The sequence below is a fragment of the Artibeus jamaicensis genome, unplaced genomic scaffold (assembly GCF_021234435.1).
Source record: "Artibeus jamaicensis isolate MK-2021 breed Jamaican fruit bat unplaced genomic scaffold, CSHL_Jam_final contig_47, whole genome shotgun sequence".
NCBI lineage: Eukaryota > Metazoa > Chordata > Mammalia > Chiroptera > Phyllostomidae > Artibeus > Artibeus jamaicensis.
In genome coordinates, this window is record NW_026521848.1 from 781386 (window position 1) to 804583 (window position 23198).

The window sequence follows — 23198 nt, forward strand, 5'->3', positions numbered from 1 at the left end:
GAAAGAGACATAGGAAAAAGGCGGAGACCAATAGAGACAGGTGAAGCGACAGGCTCGGAAATGAACAGGAGTCAGGATGGGAAGAGGATACAATGTAACGGCTCAGAGAACAAACTTTAGCCCTGCCTGGTGTGGCTCAGTGGATTGAGCATTGGCCTGAGAAACAAAATGGAACCCTCGATAGGGTTCCATTCGCTATGGAGGTGCCTGCCTGGGCTGCAGGCCCGGTCCCCATTTGGGGGTGTGTGAGAGGCAACCTAAGGATGCATCTCTCACACACATCCATGTTTCTGTCCCTCTCTTTCTCCCTCTCCTCCCCTCTCTCTAAAAAAAAAGAAAAGAAAGAAAGAAAAAAATTTAAAAAGAACAAACTCTAGAGTTAGACTTTGAGAAATAGGCAGACAGAGGCGGAAGGTACAAAATAAGTGTTTTTTAATTGAAAACTTTTATAAAAAGGGTCAGAAATATGAAGGGGACACTGGGCCAGGCCCGGGCCTGCGGCGTCGGTAGGAGGGGCTGAGGGTGACAGGAGCAGTGAAGGGCTTCCCCACTTCCATTGGCGGATCAGTTGTCCACTCTGTCCGGTCCGGCATCCCCGTGCGCAGGCGCGCAGGCAGGCAGGCAGGCAGGCAGGAGCGAGTGCACCGCGGGGAGCCCTCGTGCACAGGCACATGGAGGCAATGGGAGCCGCCCGGGCTCAGGCCCGAGGCCGGGCAGGCGTGCAGTGGTGCGGCTGGTGGGAGGGTGCAAATCCGGGGCGGCAGATACAGCGGAAGGAGCCATCGGTGTTGACGCAGCGCGCGTTGATGCAGAGCGGAACGGCAGGCTCGGCCTCGTCACACTCGTTGATGTCTGGGGAGGGGGGTAGAGGGGTGCTACTATTCCGGGCTGGGAATGGGGGAGTCTGACTCCCTGTCCCCTGAGGCTCCTGGGCCAGAAGGGTGTGGATGCAGAGCCTCCTGGATGGTTCGAACCACCCACCAGTATCATCTGCTGGCTGTGCGAGCCTGAGAGCGTGGCTTAACCTCTCTGTGCTCCAGCTTTGTATTCTGCAAAATGGGTGCAGTAGCCGCTAAGTTGCTAGGTTTTTGTTAGGAAAAGAATACTGATGATGGTATTAGCCACAGGAATGCTTACTCCAAACTAGACATGTGTTAAGCTATTACCTGTGTTAAGTTTATCCTCCTAATAATCCTATGGAGTGTGTTCCGTGATTCAGCTTTGCATATGTACCAACTGAGGCCCGGCGTGGGGGAGCCCCTGCCCAGTGTCACGCAGCCGGCCTGCACTCTACTCAGTAGGCTCTCAGACCAGCTCCCAAAGGCTCCGAGGGCCGGCCCCCTGCTCCTTCTCGGCTGTGAGTCCTTGAAGAACTCAATTCCCCTTTTCTGAGCCTGGATTTACAGAGTCATTGTAAATCACTATGAACAATGTTTCCAATTCTTTGAAATGGGATCTGCAGCTACGGTCGCTTGAGGTGAAAAATAAAACTTAGCAAGGGACAGTGACCTGGCCAGGTCACGCGGCAAATTGCTGGACTGAGTCAGAGGCCTCTCCAGGTGCCGCAGAGTCCTGCACCACTGCTCGCTAAACCGGGCAAACAGGATTCATGTTCCCGCTTTACAGACGCAGAGACTGAAGCTCTCCCAGCGGTCAAGCACATTAGCCCGAGGGTGCACTGCCGCCAGGCCTTACACATCACACCTTCAGGATTCCGCCCTGCACTGGCCTGCAACGCAGGCATGTGCCCTGACTGGGAATCGAACTGCAATCCTTTGGTTCGCAGGCCTGCACTCAATCCCCTGAGCTGCACCAGCCAGAAAGTACCCACCTTTAGTCAGGGCTTCCCCCCTCTCCCCGCCCACTGGCCCCTGCCATCCCCTCACCGACGCAGGTCATGCGGGTCACATCCAGGCGGTAGCCGTCGAAGCAATCGCAGGTGAAGCCCTCGGGGACGCGCACGCAGCGGCCATGCGCACAGCCGTCCAGGATGCCGCACTCCTCCGCCGCCAGCCCCTGGTAAGGCCCAGTCCGGGCGCCTGCAGAGAACGCGCGGACTCCCTGATTCAGGGCCTGTGCCTTTTCTCTCTTATTTCCCAAAGGCCAGTGTGTCCCTGGGCTCTAGATCCCTGTTTGTCCCCTCCCGAATGGTCCATCCCTCTCCAGGGGGCGCTGTGGTGCTCTCCCTAGCTTTCCCTCTATCCACGCGCATCTCGTTCTGGGGGGACCTATAGGTATGTCTCTATTCCCTGCGACTTCACCTGTATTTTCCCATCTCCCTGAGCCTGTCTCTACCCCTGGCTTCTCTGTGTCTGCATCTCTCTCCTTCCCTCCTCCCTGTCTCCATATTTGCACAGCTCTGTCCTCAGCTCAGTCCCCATCACCCTGCAGTGCTCACCATCTTCGCGTGCCTCATCAGGCTCTGGGAAGGAGCCACGGGTGTCGCGGGACCGATAGCGCCAGCGGGTGCCCGGGCCGGGCGGAGCAGGGGCCTCAGACTCGCCATAGGGGCCGCCATCATCCTCAAAGTCGGGCACGTCGAAGGGTGGCACCCCGTAGGGGGCCTCCCGGCGGGCGAAGGGCCCGGGGGGCGGAGGGTAGGGATCATAGGGTAGCACGGGTGGTGAGTACAACTCAGGCCCGTACGGAAGGCCCTGGTAAGGTGGACCTAGGTCTGGACCATACTCGTAGGGGAGTCCAAAGCCACCTGGCCGTGCGGGGCCATACGCAGGAGGACGCAGCACGTTGCACAGGGCCTCAAAGTCATCTGTGAACAGGAGCCAAGCCTCACAGTCATCCCCTGCTTGCCTTGCACCCACCATTCCTGTCCCCACTGTGGGAAGAACCCAGAGGAGAGGGTGGGAGGGCCCCGGGCTGAGGCATGGACAGGGCTTGGTCTTGCAGGGTGAGGATCAGGGGGTCTGGAGGCAGGACTGAGGGTCCCAGGGCTGAGACTAGGATTTGAAGGCAGTGGGGTCAGAAGTCCAAGGACTGCAGCTAGGAATTGCGGTGCTGGAGTTTGGGGGACCCATGGGAACTCAGACTACAGGCCCACAGAAGTGGGGTGCTGGTGTTTTAGGGACCAGGACTGGGAATTCCAAGGAACGGCTATTGGGGTCTGAGGGGCCAGGATGCATGGGAGGGGGTCTGAGCCGCAGGACCCGGAGGTCTGAGGACCGAGTGCAGGGTCTTTGGGCCTGGGATGGGGCTGAGTTCCCCAGGGCTGACGACTGGGGGAACCGAGGGTTTGAAGAGCCCCTTGTATTGGGGTCTCAGGCACCTGGATTTGGGGGTCCAAGGCAATGGAACTTGGAGGCCTGTGGGTTATGACCAGAGAGGCCACAGTGGTAGGGCTGAAGCAACTTGTCTGAGAGTCCAGAATTTGGTGGACTCTCAGCTGTTTGGGGGACTCACGGCTGTTTTGGGATCCTGAGACCAGGAGTTGAGGGTCTGAGAGACCAGATCTGAGGGCCCTATGAGACTGGAACTATGGGCCCTGCCGATAAGACAGGAAGGTCTTCGGGATGTGACTTGGGGACTAAGGGACCAAGATTTAGGGATGGGCTGGGACAGTTGAGGGTCCAACACTGGGTCTGAGACTAGGAGGTCCGAGGGTCCGGACTGGGAGCCGGAGGGGCAGGGCCTCTGAGTGTGACCCAGGCGGGTGGCAGTACCTGAGTCCTGGGCAGGGCAGAGGGCGCAGTCCATGCCCCAGGCCTCCCCGTAGAGGCAGCAGCACTCCGTGTAGGTGGCCTGGCGGTCCAGCCGGGGGCGGCTGCACACCAGGTCAGCCCCCACTTCCTGCCAGCACACTCCCAGGCTGTCCTCTGGGGGCAGAGACAACACGCATCAGGGCGGGACTGACACTTAGCGCCTCCCAAGCGCTGGGCCTCCTCTCCCGGAGCCTGGCAGCCTCCGCCCATCAACACCCTTCTCAGCAGCTGAGATCCGACTCCCAGGAGCCCTCTGAGGCAGTTCCAAGGTTCCGAATTGAGGGCAGGGCTTGATCAGATACGAGGCTGTCATATAGAAGGGAAGAGAAGAGGGGTTCCAGGGACGTAGGTCTGAGAGCCCTGTCCAACCAAGCCTGGCCCCTGGAGGGCTGTGTGGCCTTGGGGCGGTTGCTTTTCCTCTCTGAGAACTGTTTGAATGAAGTGTTTGGGCATGCTGTAGGAACAGAGTTTGGGTCCGTGGGCAAAAAAAAGAGAAAGAGCCCAAAGAAATAGAGACAAACACATCCAAACAGTCAGAGATTCAAGGACAAACAGGTGCCCTAGCTGGGTAGCTCAGTTAGTGAGAGCATCGTTTCAATATGCCAAGGTTGTGGGTTTGATCCCCATGCAGGACATATACAAGAATCAACCAATGAATGCATGAAGAAGTGGAATGACAAATCAATGTTTCTCTCCCTCTCAAAATCGATAAATAAATTAAAAACCAAAAACAAAACAGGTAAGCAAAGACGCGGAGAGAGACGGAAAGAAACAGACCTAGAAACAACGACAGACCCAGACAGTGTCCGAGTCCGAGAAAAACCTAAAGGCAGAAACCGAGAGGAAGGCGGAAAGAGTGGGAGATACTATAGGGAAATAACAGAGAGCACGCCTTTAGCACTTAGATGGAGCCCTGATCTCATCTTATAAGGTAGGGCTACTGCCAATTCACGTGACATGCGCCAAGGAAGTGGGGTCCCAGGGGCTCGCTGCGCAGCGCGGGCAGGATGGGGCGGGGCGTAATTGGCTGGGCGGAGCAAGGCGCGCTTGAGGCCGCGTTACCCAGGCTCTGGCTGTCGTTGGAGACGCAGCGGCGCTGCGAGCCGTCCAGCACCAGCGGGGGCTCGCAGGTGCAGTGATAGGAACCCACGGTGTTGACGCAGCGGCCGCCCTCACAAGCCGGCTCCTCGTCCGCGCACTCGTCGTTATCTAGGGCGGCGCGGGGGCAGCGGTTAAGAAGCAGCCCTCTCCACTTTCCCCGTTCCCCGATGCATTGACAGGGGTAGATAAAGTCTGGGCTCCAGGAGGGGCGGCCTACTAGTTGCGACCACATTCCAGAGGGGGGGGCTGGCGTGGTGGAGGCTATTTTGGGGAATGGGGGACGTGAGGCTCATACCGACACACTCCAGTCGCTGGGAATAGTAGTAGTAGCCGTTGCTACAGTAACACGAGTAGCCTGGGGCCGTGTTCACGCACACACCACTTTTGCACACTTGGTCTCGGAACAGCTGGCACTCGTCCACATCTGCGGGAAGGATGGTGAGGGGCGCGCCACCACCAAGAGAGATGCATGAGGGCCAGAGTGTGGGGTGGGAGGGACGGTGCGGGGGTGCGTGGCTGTGTGGCTTGAGCAGGAAAGAGAGAGACTGAGAGATGGCGATAGAGACCCAGAGATAGAGATGGGGAAAGATGCAGACAGACGGATGGGTGCGCGGGAGCTGAATGTGGGTGGGGCTTAAAGTCCGGCCTCACCTCTCCGGAGGCTTGGGTCTCCGCTCGGTGCCAGGTAGCCCCGGCCGTGGGGGCACAGCGACTGGTACTCGGCTGCACACAGAGACAAGGCTAGGCCCAGACTCCAGCATGCCAGCCCCGACCCCATTCACTCACGCCGGCCTGTCTCCGTGTTTACTCCGGCCCCGCCCACCTCTCAGCCTCAGGCCCTGCCCACGCAGCAGCCCACGCCCACCTGTCTCCGTGCTGGGGCACTGCTGGATGCGGCAGCCGCTGCCCCAGCCCTCGCCCACAGTGCAGCAGCACTCCTGCCAGGTCACGTTCCGCGCCAGGATGTTGTCGCACGCATCCGGAGCTGCTGTGTCAAAGTAGCACTCCCGGCGCCCACTGCCCGCAGGCCCCTGCCTCGGTGGGCTTGGCCGGCGGGGTGGGGGTGGCGGGGGTGGCCTGGCGGGCAGACCAGGGCTGGCTGGTGCCTGGGGCTGTGAGCCTGGAAATGAGCCTGGGGAGATAAGAGGCTTTAGGGAGTGTGGGCTGAACCTCCAGCCCCCATGTAATGAGTGGGGAAACTGAGGGGCAAAGGGTTCCCAGCCCGTAGGGGCAGAACCAGACTCCACTCTGTCATAGCCGTTTCTCCCATTTTTACCTCCTGTAACTTCTGTGCTTCTGCCTCCCTACCTCACTCTCTCAGGCCTCGGCCCCTCGTCAAAGCTGCAGTCTGATCAGGAGGAGAGGGGGTTTCCCTGACCTCCCGGATGACTCCCTGGGTTCTCACATCCAATATGTCCCAAAATGGCCTCGGAGTCTCCATCCCCAAACGTAGGCCTGGGTCAGGCCACCGGTCCCTCACCCAGGCAGCCCCTGAGTGGTTCCATTCACCTGCCCCCTCCTTCCGTCTATGGCTGCCGCCTCGACCCAGTCCTGTCCGCTCTGCCTGGGCCCTGCCCCAGGCTGCTCCCCAGTCTCTCAGCGCCCAGGGTCCTCCACATGGCGGGCAGAGGAGGGTTCCAAATGTGATTACACCTCCCCTCCTGCTCAAAACCCTTCTGTGGTGCCAGGGTAAGCTCGGGACACGTCTAACCTCCTGACCACGGTGAGTCAGTGTGGCCTGGCACCAGCCTTCTCCCGCGGACTCTCTCTCCCCACTCCTTCCCCTGCTCCCCTGAACTTGTTTCAGGTCCTCCCACATGCCAGGCCCTCTGTGGCCTCGGTCAACCTGTGCCCTTGCCCTTACTCTCTCTGTCCTCAATGTCACCCTCACCCCCTTCACCTGGCTCATTTCTACTCATTCTACTTCTCTCAGTTCAGACACCACCTCCTACAGGAAGCCCTCCTTAACTCTTCTCTCAGGCTGGGGCAGGCACTTCCTGTGAAGTCCCACAACCCAGCAACCTTTCCTCAAGACAGGCTCGTTCCCTCTGGCCTCTGCTTCCTCATCCCAGCCCTGACGTCTTCGGGTTGTCACTGTCTAATGACATCTCTGTCTGCCCCCACTGCATTGTGAGCCTCTTCAAGGCAGAGTGATTGTCCCTGGTCACTCCTGTGTCACCAGTGCCCAGAACAGGAACTAAACACAGTGGATGCCCTTGTGGACATTTGTCGAATGAAGAAATCTGGTAAAGTCAAGCAGGGCCAGGATCTGGTTCTCCTGTTGCTGGGTCACACTGCCCAGGTTAACCCACGCATTCTGAAGGTTTTTGCTGTTTGAAACAATGGCATTTGATCGAGGGCGGCTGTCCACGTCAGCAGTGGCTCGACTACAGGAATTTTCTGCGGGGCAAGTGGCCATCAGTTACACAGACACTGACATCAGTCTTACCAGCAGAAGTCCGAGGGGGAACACAGCGTCCAGTCATGGGGTCAAACTCCTCAGGACTGGTGGGGCAGACACAGAGGAAGGAGCCTTCTACATTCTCACACAGGGCGGCTCCACACACACCCTGTAGGGTTTCACATTCATTCACATCTGTGAGTAGAAGACAACAGGGGAGAGGAAGTCAACGGTGGTAAACTCTGAGCTTTCCAATATAGTGGGTATTTGTGATGGCCCAGGCCCCGTCAGTGATTGCTCTTCTGGTGACAAACCCTGACTTTCCCTTGGGAGCCTTCTGCTCCTCCATTTTCAGCCCAGGTGCTTTGAGCAGAACTGTATCTTCTCCCGGGGGGTGGGAACGAGTCCCAGGCACAGCCAACCAGATTGCTGCATGTCTCTGAGATAATGATAGAGATAAGCAGTGACTAAAGCTGGGCCAATCAAAGCCAGTCCTGGGAGTTTGGCTGAAAATACAGAGAAAGAGCCTCCCTCTGTAGCTAGGGTCGCCAAGCTGAGGATGTTAAGCCAGAGGTGCTAGGGCCACCTCTGTCATTGTGAAATAGGGTCTGCCTGAAAATGCGACAGAGGAAAGCAGAGCTGAGGGAGGGGGGCAGAGGTAGCCTTGTTACAGTTCCTGGATCCACTTGGGCCTGGAGCTCAATTATATCCTATGACCTCACGGTTTCAACTCCTTTTAAAGAAATACAGCCTGTTGTGTTGGCGTCTGTCAAAACTTAAGAGGATGTACCATTAAGATTCATGCATTTTGCTGTGTGTAGATTGAACTGCAAATGAAAATATCTATAAACACATATCAAACCCTGGTAAATGATATGCACACTGAAGAATTTAGAAAGAAGTGTACCGATGACTGTAATTTAATTTTAAATCTACCCCCAAAATTAGGTGGATTCATGTGTAAATATATGAGGAAGCAAGTATAATAACATGATAATAACAGGATGCAGGTCACGCTATATGTTTTTCCTCATAAAATGTTGAGGAAAAATAAAGAATGTTTATGTACATTTTAGATGACTGCATTTTACCTACTTTACAATTTTTTAAAGGCATCTCCCAGATATAATGTGAATGAAGAGGTTTTCCTGACATGAAGATGACCTTACATCCCAAGGTCTGGATTCCACACCCCCAAAGTCCACATTGTTCAGATTTATGAAGAGGGGAGGGGCCCAACCAGTCTCTTTCCGACCCTTTGGCCCCACCCACCCCCGGAATTCCCGTACCCACGCAGTGACGGCCGTCCCTCGCCCCCTCGTAGCCCTGGTCACAGAGGCACTGGAAGGAGCCAGGCAGGTTCTGACACGTAGCATGGGCCCCGCAAAAGGACAGGTTCCGGCATTCGTCCACATCTGCAACCAGTAGACAATCAGGCCATCGCGGGACCTCCTATCCCCCCCACAGGTCACCCGAAGCCGGACTGACACCCACCCTGGCATCCGCCCCCAGGCGTGGGCTGGTAACCGGGATCACAGGCCGGTGTGCAGCGGTAGGAGCCAGGAGTGTTTTCGCAGCGCTGGGCCCCGCAGATTGCCGGACCATATTCTTGGCACTCGTCCACGTCTGCAAGAGCGAGCACAGTGTGAGGGAAGGAGGAGGGAGTGGCAGGCCTGGATCCACAGGTTCCTGACGCCATGTTCAGCTCTCATGACTGAGGAGTCTATGAATCTCATATTCTAGGAGTCTGAGCTTCTAAAGACTGACAGGGACGGCAATTCCCAAGGCCTCATTGCCATTTCTCACTTCGCCCAGACGTGGTCCCACCTCCGGCTTTTGCATTTACCGTTCCCTCTATCAGGAACACTTTTCCCTCAGCTGTCTGCATGGCTCCCTCCCTCACTTCACTCAAGTGCCCAGGTCACACCCGCCTGGCACCCTTCCCCCTGTCATCTCTGTCCTTTTATCGCGTTCTATTTTCCTTTTTAAACTTGACCTTATTTTATAGCCACTTCCCTAAAATGCAAACTCCACACCAGCGGGGACTTGTGTCTGCCATGTGCTCCACAGCACTCCCAGGGCACAGAACAGCACCTGACATGTAGTAGGTGCCCCAGATTGTCTGCTGAGTGAGTTTTGAATTAACTTACCTATTTAAGGGAGTGGAGGGGCATTGGGTGGAGGGGGGCAAAAGAGGAAAAAAATTGGGACCACTGTAATAGCATAACCAATAAAATACAATTTTAAAATAAATCAATGGAAAGACAAAAAAATGACCTATGTATTGTCTGTCCGTCCTCCCTCCCCACTTCAGCTCCATGAAGGCTGAAATTTTATTCGACTTCCTGCCGGCTGCACCCCCCCCCCCCGTGTCTGGCACACAGCAGGTGTCCCGTGCATGCTTGTGCAGTTAGTGAACGAGAACCCCTGGACCCAGGTTTCCACGAGTCAGAGATCTGGCAGCCAGAGAGCCACGGGCAGCCCACGGTCATTTCATCTGTTCCACAAAATGCTGACCCATACTCCACCCAAAACAATGTCTTAGATTAGTCCTGGCCTGCCGTCTCAGCCAGTACCTTGCCAGAACCTGCTAGGGGAATGGGGCAGAGGGGTTGGGAGGTGAAGGGTGTGGTGGGGGAATGGAGGGGTGGGAAGGCATTGAAAATGAGGACAGTAGGCAAAGGGTGGTCTGAAGGTGGAGCAGAAGCCAGAAGGTGGTAGACCTGTAGTTCCCAAGACCTGCAGAAGTCTGAGGAAAGGCAAAGGGCTGAATCGGGAGAGACAAATAGCCCTCTGAAGAGTGGAGGTTAAGTGGTCAGGGGCCAGTGCTTAGAGAAACCTGGGGAGTTTCTCATTGGGAAAGGGGGGGTCCTGGGAGAGCCAAGGTTGTGCCTCTTTGGGGGGACAGTTGGGAGGAGAGTGACTGGTAGAAGGTATGAGGAGGGTGGGTCCAAAGAGAGGAGACTTGAAGAGGGATAAACAAGGAATTGTAATTGGAAATCGGGTGGGAGGGAGATGGTGGGGGGGGGGGGCTCAGCAGTCGACTGTTCTGAGGTTAGAGGTGTTTTGCTGGGATAACACAACAGGTAGAGGGTGCATGGGCTGCTTCTGGAAATGAGGCTTGGCCTGTTCCTGATAGTAGTGACTTTCCCCATCCCCCCACCTTGCCTTCACAAGAAAGTACAAGACACAGTAAAACAGTTTTTTAAGTTAAAATAATATTGCATGTCAACTGTAACTGACAAATAAAAAATTAAAGAAAAAAAAAACACTGGTGCCTCATTCCCAGCATAGAGATGGGGACAGAGTTAGTGCGTTGGTTGGGGCCCTTTGCCTCCCACAAGTCCGTGAGACATGCCGGCCCAAAGGAAGCCAACTCCAGCACCTTAGGCGCAGGAGCGGCGGTCTCACCATCACAGGTGCCTTCAGGGCCCACGTTGTAACCAGGGTCGCAGTTTGGGACACAGCGGTAGGAACCGGGGGAATTCTCACAATGCTGGGAGCCGCAGAGGGCTGGGCCCCTCTCACGACATTCGTCCACATCTGAGGGGTGAGGCAGGGCGGTCAGATGCGGGAAGCAAGAAGGGGAGAAGACAGCAGGAGGAGGGAGAGACGCAGAGACGTGGGCAAGAGAGGAAGAGGGCAAAGGGAAGGAAGGAGGGGTCAGGCCGGGCGGGGCCTCTCACCGAGGCAGGAGGCGAGGTCCGGGCCGGCGCGGTGTCCTGGAGGACAGACGCACTCGAAGGAGCCGTCGGTGTTGGTACAGACGCCGCCCTGGCAGAGGTCTTCCTCGCTGCATTCATCAATGTCTGCAGGACAGTGTCCAAAACCAGGACCACCTCTTCCTCTGCTTAACCTGTCAGGCCACGCCCCTCCACGGCCCTCTCCCCCGCACTCTGGCTCCAAGGTCTTTAAAACCTTCCCAAACTTGTCTTAGGTTCCTTCCCTCCCTGCAAGCTCCACCCCTCCGATGGGTTTAGGCTTCCTCCTTTCAAATCGCAGCCCAGCTATTCAAGCCCCGCCCCCCCTGTTCTGCCACTGGGCCCACAAGCCCCGCCCCCAAAACGCAGCCCAAAACGCAGATTCCCCATTCCACCTTCTTCTACTGTCCTGCCTTGTCCTGATGTAAGATCACCCTTTCCGGGTCCAGGCTTAGCCTGGGTACAGACCGAGACAGGAGGCTCCACGAGGTCCGGGCCGGTAGCCGGGGGCACAAGTACAGGCAAAGGAGCCGTCGGTGTTGAGGCACTCGCCGTGGGGGAAGCAAAAGTCACCCTCAAGGCACTCGTTCACGTCTACAATATCCAAGAGACAGACCTGAGGGTCACCGGACACGCCCCCGAACCCAAACCCCGCCCACAAAGCGGCAACCTTGTGCCCAAGCCCCATCCCTAGTGGTGGGCATCTAAGCTCCACCCACAGCCCCTCGGTCCGGCTTCCGGCTCCCTAACTGGCGCGCCCAGGAACACAGGCCCATCGCGCAGGCTCTCCCGCCCGTGTCCCGTCCTGCCCACCTGCACAGGGCCCAGGCTGGCCAGGCGGCGCCCGGTAGCCAGGCGCGCAGCTGCAGTGGAAGGAGCCTTCGGTGTTGGTGCAGTGGCCATGGGGGCCGCAGGAAGCGCCTGAACTGCACTCGTTCACATCTATGGGAAGGGGGGTTTCAGCAGGGGTCCAGTCTAGAGACACAGGACGATTCCCTTGGGGTAAGGGGCCTGCAGGAGGTGGTGAGAAGTGTCTTGGGTTCAATATGAGGTGAAGGATCCATGGCGGAAGTGGGCAGGGAAGACCAGATTTCTCTGATTCTGGGGACCACAGTTGGGGGTCTTGTGGGCCTGAGTTTCTGGGAACCCCCTGTGTCAGTATCCTGGGGTCAGGGGAAGGGACTCTGGATGGTACAGGAGTCAGAAATTAACCAGAGTTAGAGATTGGGTATTACGCACCAGGATCATTGGATGTCATTCTGATGGGTCAGGGGTCAGAGTCAGTGACTGGGAACAGAGCTCAACTAGGGTCAGGGGTCGGGGCCGGGGATCATGAACACAACCAGGCCCCGAGGAAGGGGCTCTGAGAAGAGACGGGGCAGTGAAAGCAACAGGATCAAGGGTCACACAGTCAGGGATTGTGGTCAGAGTTACAGTCAGGAGTTATGGTTAGGTCAAATGTCACGGTCAAGTTCAGGGGTCACAGGTCAGTCACATACAGGGCCAGAAACAGGCAGGGTCAAGAGGGTCACGATTGCTATAGTTCTGTGGTTGAGTTATTAGCAAGTATCATGGTTAGGGTCAAATATCAAGTTGAGGGTTCATGGGTCATAGGTAAGGGAATTGAGGTCAAGGTTGGGAGGTTATGGATCAGGTCTGGGTGGTAGTCCAGGACGGGGGTCACCATCTCAGTCAGAAGTCATGATGCAGGTCCAAGGTCACAACCAGAGCCTGTTCTCACCAGTACATCGCCCACGGTGCAGGTGGTAACCGGCAGGACAAGCCCGGCACTGGAAGGAGCCCGGTGAGTTCACACACTCCTGCCCAGGACATGCCAGGTGGTTCTCACACTCATCCACATCTGGGGGCAGGGGAGAGCATGGCTCTGAAGGAGCAGTCCAATAGCCCCCTCACCCACCCACGGTCCTCCCTCCCTCCCTGGCCTCACCCTCGCACTCAGAGCCAGCAGAGTTGGGTTGGAAGCCTGTTGGGCAGATGCACTGGAAGCTGCCTTCTGTGTTCTCACACCGGCCATATGCACAGGGCGGGGGGCTACGGGCACATTCATCCACGTCTGGGGCAGAGGGAACCAGTGGGGCTGAGGAAGCGGCTGGGACCCATTTCCATCGCCATGACCACCCTCCTCAGCTTTCCGGTCTGGAGGCAGCAGCCTCCTAGACCTTGTCCAGGCTGCTCCCTGCTTCCCCGTTTCCCACTAATGGTCAGGGTGAGGCCTGGACACCACCTCCTGCACGTGGCCTTCCTGCCTCAGAGCTGTCCCCTCCTCAATGGTCCCACAAGCACGAGAGTATCATCCAAAAAGGGAGGTGATATGGAGAACACCTTCATATTTGGAGAAAGGGGAGAAGACTCTGGAGTGAGACTCCCCCATCCCTCTCAGTCCCCTCCACCCTCTGACCCGTCCTCCACCACTGAGCTCCACAGCCTGCCTCTGTGTCCCCCAGGCCTGTCTCTCTCCAGTCCCCAAGGTCGATGGGGGTGGAGTGTGCTCCGACCCAGAATCCTCACCTTGGCAGGGGGCCCCTGGCCCTCGGGATCGGAAGCCGGCAGGGCAGGCACAGTGATAGGAGCCCGCTGTGTTGTCACAGCGGCCTGGCCCACAGGGTGGTGGCTCCTGGGCACACTCGTCCACATCCTCTTCGCATGCCGAGCCCCGGAAGCCAGCCGGGCAAACACAGTGGAAAGAGCCGGGCAGGTTCTTACAGACCCCTCGGCCACAGAGGCCCGGGCTCTGGATGCATTCGTCCACATCTGCAGGGGCAAGGAACCCCTTGATGCACCCCCACTTACAGTCTGCCCCCTGGCCTCCGTCACTTTGCCTTTCCACTCTCTATCACACGGTCCCTGGCACTCCATCCTCCATCTCTTCCTCCTCTTAATTCAGCCACCATATCTCTCGTAATTCTAACTCTCCAAACTCCGCCCTCCCCCCTTTTCAGTCTCTGTTATAAGCTGCCTGCCTTCCTCCTAGAACTCTGCCTTTCTAGTCCTCACCAGTGTGGTCCTCCTTCTACGCTGTCCCCTATCAGTGACCTGTCCCCCTTCCATGACTCAGTCCTTCTGTTTCTCGTCACTTGGCCTCTCTATCCCCATGTCACTGTTGCTGCCGCCATCAGGCCTCATGTCTGGTTCTCAGAACCTGGCCTCTGTCCCCATCAGTCAGCCTCATCGCTCAGTCTCTCCAGCCCTCACCACTACCGCTCTCTTGCCCTTCCCCCCACAACCCCTTCCCCTCGGCCCCTTCCAGCCCCTCACCCTGGCAGCCTGCTCCGTGGGGCGCAGCCTGGTACCCAGCGGGGCACACGCACAGGAAGCTGCCTGGCGTGTTCTCACAGCGCCCGCGGTCGCAGGGCGGCGGCACGCGGTGGCATTCGTCCACGTCTGCGGGCACAAACCGGGCGGCTGGAACCGGGACCGACACTCCTCCCTCCGCTCCCCCACGCCCCGCGGTCTCAGGGAGGCTAGCCGGGCAGGGGCGGAGCCAGACGAGGGCCGCAGCCAGGACGGGCGGGAGAGGAGGGCGGTGAGGAGGGGTTCGAAGTCGGTAGATTTAAGACGAAGGTGGGGCTTGAGTGGGGAAGGCAGGACAGGATCTGGGGTCCCCGCCAGGCCAGAGGCGGAGAAGTGAACAGCGAAGGGGGCAATGTGGGAAGAACAGAGCCCGGGCAGGGCAAGAAGAGGAGGAAAGTTTGGGGGACCGAGCAAAGGGGTGGCAGGAGAGGGGAGGAGCGATCTTGGGAGGGGCACTGGTGTGGCAGGGTGGGAAGCGGGGGTCGTACTCAGTAGATAGGTTTCGGCAGTGGGACAGGGGCGAGGGCCTGGGGGCCCGGCGAGAGCTGGTCTGGCACTTGGAGGGGCGGGGCCCAGAGGGGGCGAGCTCAGACCTGGTCTGAGGAAAAGGTTGAGTAGTGAGTAGTAAGCAGGGGTCCGCCCGGGACCGGAAAGGCCAGTTGGGCCGGAAGAGGCAGTGGAGAGCCCGAGCTAGTCCGAGGGCGCAGCAGGGCCAGGAGCCAGGGCCCAGGGCTGCAGTGGTAGGACTAAGGCGGTTTGGGGAAGCGCGAGAGGACGGGGACTGCTCCGGAGGGAGAGTGGGCACGGGATCCGCGCAGAGGTGAACTCCGGAGCCAGGGAGGCAGGCTTCTCACCCAGGCACTCCGTAGCGCGCGGGCCTGCTCGAAAGCCCGGGCCGCACACACAACGAAAGCTGCCTGGCGTGTTTTCGCAACGCCCAGGAGCACAGGGCGGGGGCGTGCGGCGACATTCGTCCAGGTCTAAGAGCACGGAGAGGGCTCGTCAGTGGGTGACCCGGCACAGTCCTCGGCCCCACCTCCGACAACCCACTCCGTCTAGCTCACCAGTGCAGCGCGTGCCCTGAGGGTTGAGCCAGAAGCCGGAATCGCACACGCAGGTGTAGCCACTGGGCCGTGGGATGCAGCGTCCCGGGCCGCAGACCTGGGGATTGCGCTGACACATGCCCGCGGAGGGACCTGGGGGGTCCAGTCAGCCAGGGTTCTCCCATCTCTGAATCCTCTGTCCCATTCATCCCAGTACAATCCCCTCAGATCCTCTGCCTAAAACACCTTCATGCACGTCCCTCCCACAGCCGTCTTCCACCCATGACCATCCTCTTTGATCGCGGGATGTTCTCATCAGACCCTCTCCCTACGTTTCCCCATTATACAACCCTAAAATCTCCATTTTAATATATTTTGCTCTCTAATTCTCTGCCTCAGATATGTTCTTTCTGCTCTCATGAAAATAAGTATTTGTAACATTAACTGAGCATTTACTATGTGCCAGACACGTTACAGACAGCTCATTGAATCCTCACAATGATCCCTATTTTACAGATGAGGAGGCTGAAGTTCAATGATCTGCCCAGGTAACAGAGAACTCGAACCCAGACCTGTCCGACTCCAGCTCTTGGGGCAACCACCACACAACCCTCCACACCTTTATCTCCTCCCACCCTCCTCAGCTCCTCCGGCCGCAGCATCCGGGCTCATTCCATCCTGGAAACCTTCCCCTAAGACTCCCGCCTGTCACGCCCCACCAGTGCCCTGGATTCCCTCTATCAAACCTGATTCAGGGACCTCAGGACCAATCCAGGATGGGATGCTGGGTGGGGGAAGCTCAGGGCCCGGCCGGGGCTCGGGCCGAGGTTCTGGGCGATGGGTGGGCAGAAATCCTGGTAAAGAAAGGCTATCATTGAGTGGAGACCTGGATTTGGGTGTCTCCTCTCCTCTCTCTTCCTGTTCTTATGAGAGACAACACCCCCTCCTCCAGAAGCCAGCTCACCTGCGGGTGACCGGGGGGTGGAGGGTGGGGCACGGGGTTGGCTGAGGGAGACTCGAGGTGGCTCCTGGCTCAGGGGTCTGGTGTTGTAGCGGAGGTCGGAGGCCGAGTAGTGGTAGCCAGGGCCGGCAGGGCAGATCTCCCGAAAACCCTCTGGGAACAGGAAAGGAAGGGAGAGGGGCAGAGAGAGGGCATGAAAGCAGGAGGGATTGAGAGAGAGAGAGAGAGAGAGAGAGAGAGAGAGAGAGAGGCTAGGGTCTTGCCTTGACTCGGGGTGGGGGTTGGCCTGGGAGTGTATCAGGAGCTCAGATTAGATGATGGGATGGGTTGGTACCTTTATCAAAGAATGGGATGTCTCGGAGGCCAAATATGGGACCGAGGATGGTTTTCCATATTTGGGATCATGGTAGGGTCTGGTTCTCAGGTCTACAGAGACTAGGCTGAAGGCCAGGAAACAGTCCGGCCGGCCATGGGGTTTGGTTTTGGGGAGAAACTAGATTTCCAGGGAAATGGCTCAGGGAGGGGTGTGTCTGGGGCAGGACCCAAGCTGGAGCTTATGCTGAAGACAGTGTCTCAGGAGCTGGGGACTTGGCTACAACAGAGACACCGCGGGGCAGGCAGCAAATCTGAAGAGCTAGGAGTGGCCAAAGCTGGAAGTGACACCAGAGGACCCAGTCTAACTTAAGGTAGTATGTCTCAGGGGCAGGTGTGGCCAAGGGTGGGTGTGGCCTGGATGGAGTTCGGTCCGAGGGTAGCGGGTCTTAGAGGCTGGGGCGGTGGCCAAGACCAACCAAGTTTGAGGGCTGCGAGCCTCAGCGCTGGGGGGCGGGGCCGGGGCGGGGCCTAGAGTCTAGGGGTTGGCCCAGTAGGAGGCCCTCACCTGAGCCGAAGGGCGGGCAGAGCTGGCACCCCCGACCCCAGGCTTTGCCCACGCGGCTACAGCAACAAATCTGTTTGGTGATGTTGCGCAGAATGGGCAGTGAGCAGCCGCCATCGCGGAGCACGCGGAAGCAGGGCCCCTTGGCCTCGGAGATCACGTGTTGGGCTGGGGGAGGGAAAGAAAATGTTTCAGTGAGGAGTTAGGAGGGGAGGGTAGCTGAGAAGTAGGGCACCCAGGACGGGATTGGTGGGCTCGATGGGGCATTCAGGAGAGGTCCGAGAGGGGTCTGGAGGCCAGAAAAAGATTGGGGCCTGAGGAGAGTCTGAAGGAGTGGATGAGACAATCTGAGAAGGATCTCAGAGTCTGAAGGTCTGTTGGGGGGAGGTGAAGGGATTTGGGGGGCTGAGAGAGCTGAAGAAAGCCTGGGGATCTGAAGGGATTGGATCCAAAAGTTCTGAGGCCTTCTTACAAATGGCTTCTTAGAAATTAGAGCCCCAGGAAGTCTGCAAGGGCTCTAACAAGAGACCTGGGAGTCTTGGGGGACCTGAAGGTGTTTAAGGGAATTAAAGCTCCAGGGACGTTCTGGGATGAGGTCTGAGGGCAGAGCAGGGGAGCGGGGACATGGGACCCAGCCTCGTCCCTTCTCTGGGTGGCTCACAGATGCAGCTGCTGCGTGATGAGTCCAGCAGGAAGCCATCAGGGCACACGCACGTGTACCCACCGTGCGTGTTTGCACACTCCCCGTGTTGGCAGCGCCCTCCGGTTGCACACTCATCCACATCTGCAGGCAGGGATGGAGAGGTCCTAATGGTGTCCAGCTACCTGCCCCTCCTGCCCCCAGAGCTAGGTCCCTCCAATCTCTGTCCCACTCACCTTGGCAAGACCCATTAACCCTTTCAAAGCCAGCTGGACACGGGCCATCTGGGGCTCCCACTCGGTTGGAGTTCCCTGTAGAGAGAGGAGAGGGGTGTGCCAGGGGTGAGGGGAGTAAGAATGGAATGGGCAGGGAGGGATTAAAAGATATTGGGTGTTGTTTGAGTGCAAGGTCAGCCTTAATTAAAGGGGCAGTCTGACTGAAGGTGACTTGGGAGGTTTCAGAAATTACAACTGGGGCCGTGGCACAAAAGCAGGATGAGAACAGAGCAGTCAAATTCAGAACGATATGGACGGGTCTAGACCGGAAGTGATCACCACAAACGAGTAAACGTGGCTGATTTGTGAACTGGGTTTATCTCTGGGCAGAGTGCAAAGGGGGCTGGGTGGGGCTCTCACTCCTCCCCAGCTCCAGGCACCTCCAAAAGGTCCTGAGGCTTACCCAGATACTCCGAGCACGACCGACAGTCATGAACGCCCCAGGCCACGCCGGACCCTCCGCAGCAGACTTCCTGGGTCCTGAGCCCGGGCAATGGAGAAGTGCACTGTGGGGAAGTGTTGGGTGAGCAAGTCCCTGCGCACACATGGGACCCCTCCCCACCAGCCTCCTCTCACTTCGCCTCCACGCAGCTCCCGAAAGCAGTAACCAAAGCCTGAGGCGTCCGAGTAGCTGTCCTCACGGGGAGCGTTCTGTGCCAGCACCGTGTAGGGTGCCGCGGCCTCCGCCCGAGCCGCCGCCTCCGCCCGAGCCACTGCCTCGGCGTCTGTCACATCCCAAGGGCCGGACACACGCTCCACCTGGTGCACCACCACGGACGCCTCCTGCGGGTGCTCCACGTGGACGCTCACCATAGACGCCACGCCTGGAGGGAGGCACCGCGGAGCAAAGGTATTGTCTACCGGGTTCTTACAGAATTGGGCTAGGAAAGGGGAGGAGCGCACCGGAGAAGGGTACTGGGGGAAGGCAGAAAAGATGGGGGTCAGAGGAATGGCGAGGTGGGAGACACAAGGTTAGGAGAGGACCCGGGCCGCACTCTCCTCACCGTGCTCGTCGTCCCGGTGGTTGGCCACTGGCATGGTGTACACCGAGCGGGTGAGGCCTGGCATGGCTGGGGCCGGCGGCCGGGCACCCGAGGAATGCAACTGGCAGAACTTGCCAGCAAAGTCCGGGGGACAGAGGCAGCGGTCAGGCTTCACGCACACACCGCCGTTGTGACAGATCAAGGGACACAGGACTAGGGGTAGAGCGAGGACACTCAGAGTCAACAGCCCTCCTGGCAGGCATCCCTGGGGCCAGCGCACCCAAACTAGCTCGATCCCTAACATTATAACTAAACCCTCAAAGGTATCACTCAGTGCTTAGTCGCTACACCTTGAGCTGTTTTGTGCCACCTCCACCAGTCCTTAGCTACCTGCATTTTCCAGACCTCTGTGGTATAGCTTCGCCCACTGGGTCTGCTCGCCACGCCCTCATTCACTTTCCTGTTACCCCACTCTCCCTCTGGAGTCCCACTTTCTGACCGACTTCCCAGAGTACCGGCCCCGCCCACGCAACTCTATCCCCACCCATTTGGTTTAGCCCTGCCCTCTCTAGCTTTCCATAAGCACGTGCTTATTTCCATAACCCGGGCAGGGGCGGAGCCAGACCAGGGCCGCAGCCAGGATGGGTGCCTAAGTAAATTAATTTATTAATCTGTTGGGGTGACATTGGTTAATAAGATCATATATTTCAAGCGTACATTTCTATGATGCATATCTATATATTACATTGTATGCCCACCACCCAAAGTCAAATCTTCTGTCACCACATATTTTGTCCCTTCCATGAGTATTGAGCCCCGCCCATCTCTCGTCTGTCTGAGAGTTTTACTGTTCCAGCCTCGAAATCCCAGCTGGTCCCTTGTATTGACTAAAACCACATTTTAGTCACTCCCTGGCACACACGCCCCCTTGCAACCCCGCCCACATCACCTTTCACCCGCGGAATTCTAAACTCCGCCTATCAAGCGGTCCAACTCGCTGCCTTTATCTCCGCCCACCTCCTTCCCACATGCTGATTTGCCCGGGCTTATTCGTTCACGCCCCTCTCACTCCACCAGCCGGCTATCAGGGCGTTCTAGCCCCGCCCACCTCGCCTTTGGCTCAGGCTCCAGAGCTCTAGCTCTCCCTTCCCGCTTCCAGGATCCCCGGGGCGGGGCCACCAGCGGGAACGCGCTTCCTCTCTCTGCGCGCCCTCGCTGGGCCCCAGGCCACCTCTGGGAGGGGCACTGCCAGCTGTGCGGCGGGGTAAACAAAGAGAGGGGCGCGGCCGGGGTAGGGCGGTGGCTCCACATTCCGGATCCTTGGGGAGCCCTGGCCCGCTGAGCCAAAGAAGGCCGGACATACGCTTCGAGGGCACCCCCTCCCTTTCTCCCCAGAGGTGACCGAAAACAGCTGGAGACAGCTGTGCAGAGAGAAGGAAGGGGGCAGGCGCCGGGGCCATCCGGGAAGGCGTGTGTGGTATTCTGAACCACACACTGGAGAGAGAAATGCATAGACAGAGCCCCTCAAGTTAGAAGGGTAAAGAGACTGGACTCCTGGGAGGAAATCAGCTAGGCTAGAGGGCAGTACTCGGAGGTTCAAGTTTTCTGGAATATTAAGGGAAAGAACCTAGCTTAGAGGAACTAAGCCACCCATTCAACAGGAGTTCCTTAAGTCTTTTGGGGGAGAACCACCTAGAAGACAGGACTCTCCTGCCTTCTAGGGGATGGCCAGTTTGAGGGTAGTGAGAACAGGGTGAGAAGGAGAAGTGGAACTTCTGCCAGTCCCCAGCACAGGAGAGCTTCAGTAGTCTGGGAAAACTCTATGATGCTGTAGAATTTCCCCTCCCATCCCAGCTAAAGTATTAGGTGCCCAAGTCTTCTGTTTAGTGGCTGACCAGTGTCTGAAGTCCTGTTGGGAGAATCGGTTAATCAAGACCCACTCTGGAGTTCTCTGAAGATAGATGAATCAGAAGTTCCTGGGCAGGGGGTCCGCTGAAAGAGCAGGACTTGGAAGACTGAGATTAGGAATTTCTAATGGGACTCAATTGCAAATATAAGAAAAATGGTAGTCTTTGTGGGAAGAGAATTTGGCTAGGAAGTGGAGTGATCAGTGTACAGAGTTTGCAATCTTAGGCTTCTCCAGAATAGTGGGGAGCAGTAGCTCAGAGAAAATACTACAGAGTTCTCTGGGGAAGAGCACAGTTTGGGGGATTACATCAGAAGAATGGGAGGGAGGGAAATTCAGTGGAGTCTATTGCTGGGGGGATTGAGGGCAGAAACTCTGGGCTCCCCAAGAGGCCAGGACTCCGGGGTGCTTTTAATAGGGGTCCTTGAGTGACTGACAGGCCTAGGAGAGGCTTAACTGGGAATCAAGATTCCAAAATAGAAAAGGTCTCTGTTGGGGGTCGTGGTAATCAGGCTAGGTCTGGGGGGCACTTCCCAGCCTCCAGGAGCATTTCTCCACCTTCGGTTAGTCTGAGCACAGGCCCCGCCCAGCTCCCGGAGGGCTCTCAGGCCTGGGCAAGCCGCTACACATGCATGGCCAACTCCACTCCCCTCGCCCCTGGAGAAGTGAGGAGCTGAGGACATTGGGGTCCTGCTGAGGTCAGGTTCCTTTCACATGCCCCTCCTTGTGCCTCCAGGGGCTTGGCACCCGCCTGGGCACGGCGGCTGGCACGGGCTCCTTGGGGCTGGGCTGGGAGGGAGTGAAGGAAGGAGGGAGGAAGGGGAGGAGAGAAGGAGTGGCAGCAGGCGGGGGCTCAGGAGGGAGATGAGCTCACGCCTCCGAGGCTGGGTTGGCTGGGGGCCAGGCTGGGCGAGTTCTCGGCGCCAGGGGCCCCCACTCCCCACTCCAGAGGGCCTCTTGGGTTGGGGGCAGATAGGCTCAGACCCTGAGAGCCCCCCCATCTCTGCACTCTGGGACAAACAGGTGGTTCATTTTCTCCACTTCACCTGAAGCCCCCAGGGGCTACCTATCTCTAGGGGTGTCTGGTGCCAACGCTCCTCCTGTCTCCGCTGCCCCCAGCCCCTAGGCCTCCTATCTGAATTTCTCTCCCACGTGTGACCCTTGCAACTCAGGGTTCTGCAGACACTCTCCTTCTATGGACCCTTTCTCTCTCAGCTCTCTGATCACTTTCTTCATCCCAATCTCCCTCCACGCAGGCGCCCCCTTCCTGGACTTTCGTAATCCCTCTCACCCACAGATGCAGAAACGGCACCCCCCACCCAGGGCCCTGAAACTCTCCCTAGGTCTTCAGGGACCCATTACGGTCTCAGAATTCAGGCCCCCTTTACGCAAGCTCCCACGGCCCTCAATTCTGGCTTCCCTAACTTTGACTCAAAGGCTCGAAAGTCGGCCTCAGGCCCCTCACGTGGGATCCCACAGGTCTCTGAGAAGCCCCATTGCTTGAAAAATCAGGACCCGAAGGACCCAACCCCAAATGCCAGGAATTTGAAGCTCCCTTCCTTAAGTAATCAGGGATCCCCCTGCACACGGAATCTGGGCTCCCTCTCCCAGGGGGACTGTCTCCCCCATCCCCGCGGGTTTCTCCTTCCCCTGGGAAGCCCTCCCTCGGGACCACCACCCCGCACTCACAGGCGCGGAAGCCGGGTCCCCCCGGGGCCGCCCCGCCGGGCGCGCCGCTGTCCACGCTGGTGGTGTTGCGGGGCGCGCAGATCGGGGTACAGCGAGGGCCGGTGGGCCCATGGACGCAGCGCAGGCTGCACACCGCTGGGGTAAAGCGCACGCGGAGGCGCTCTCGCAGCTGGCTGTGTCCCGGCTGCGGCCGGAGCAGCTCTAGCAGCACCAATAGCGACACCCAGAGCAGCCGCGCGCCGCCCGCCATGGCTGCAGCGCCGCGCTCCGCCGCGCCGCCGCCCGGGCCCGCCCGAGGGGCCCGGCCGCGCCCGCCCGCCCGCGGGGAAGACGGCCGCGCCCCCGCTCAGGCCCCCCCTCCCCACCACTCCCTCCCCGGCGGCCGCGCGGGGGCGCGTGGGGCTGGGCGCACAGCCAGAGGCGCGCAGGCTGGGCGCTAGACTCGCAGGGGGAGGGGGGCGCCCCCTCTGTCTCCCCCTCGCACCAACAAGTGAATGGGGCCCGCAAGGGAGCGGCGAGGAAGGGAACAGGTGGGGGCGGGCCCATTGCTCCCCAGACAGGGCTGAATCCATAAAGAGGAAGGAGAAGTGGGGGCC

General features: G+C 58.4%; 1 protein-coding gene across 1 annotated transcript; it reads right to left on the reverse strand.

The window, feature by feature from the left end:
- Window positions 1-415: 415 nt before the first annotated feature.
- On the reverse strand, window positions 416-22894 carry LTBP4 (latent transforming growth factor beta binding protein 4). Its single transcript, XM_037133644.2, has 30 exons — window positions 22603-22894; window positions 19029-19220; window positions 18601-18848; window positions 18428-18530; window positions 17986-18060; window positions 17771-17893; window positions 17113-17277; window positions 16236-16385; window positions 16018-16125; window positions 15293-15424; window positions 15083-15208; window positions 14193-14318; window positions 13446-13688; window positions 12865-12990; window positions 12658-12777; window positions 11730-11858; window positions 11385-11510; window positions 10902-11024; window positions 10627-10758; window positions 8710-8841; window positions 8505-8630; window positions 7264-7410; window positions 5680-5946; window positions 5466-5537; window positions 5110-5238; window positions 4776-4922; window positions 3675-3827; window positions 2399-2767; window positions 1887-2039; window positions 416-852 (listed from the first exon to the last, which is right to left on the reverse strand). Exons 1-30 carry the CDS (start codon window positions 22850-22852, stop codon window positions 698-700), a joined length of 4647 nt encoding a protein of 1548 aa, XP_036989539.2. The 5' UTR covers window positions 22853-22894; the 3' UTR covers window positions 416-697.
- Window positions 22895-23198: the final 304 nt, after the last annotated feature.

Coding starts and splice junctions, on each gene's coding strand:
- LTBP4 (XM_037133644.2), bottom strand. CDS start 22,852: ATGGCGGGCGGCGCGCGGCTGCTCTGGGTGTCGCTATTGGTGCTGCTA. Junction 18,849..19,028: donor CCACCGGGACGACGAGCACG/GTGAGGAGAGTG, acceptor GCCTCCCTCCAG/GCGTGGCGTCTATGGTGAGC. Junction 7,411..8,504: donor GGACGGCCGTCACTGCGTGG/GTACGGGAATTC, acceptor TTCTACTCACAG/ATGTGAATGAATGTGAAACC.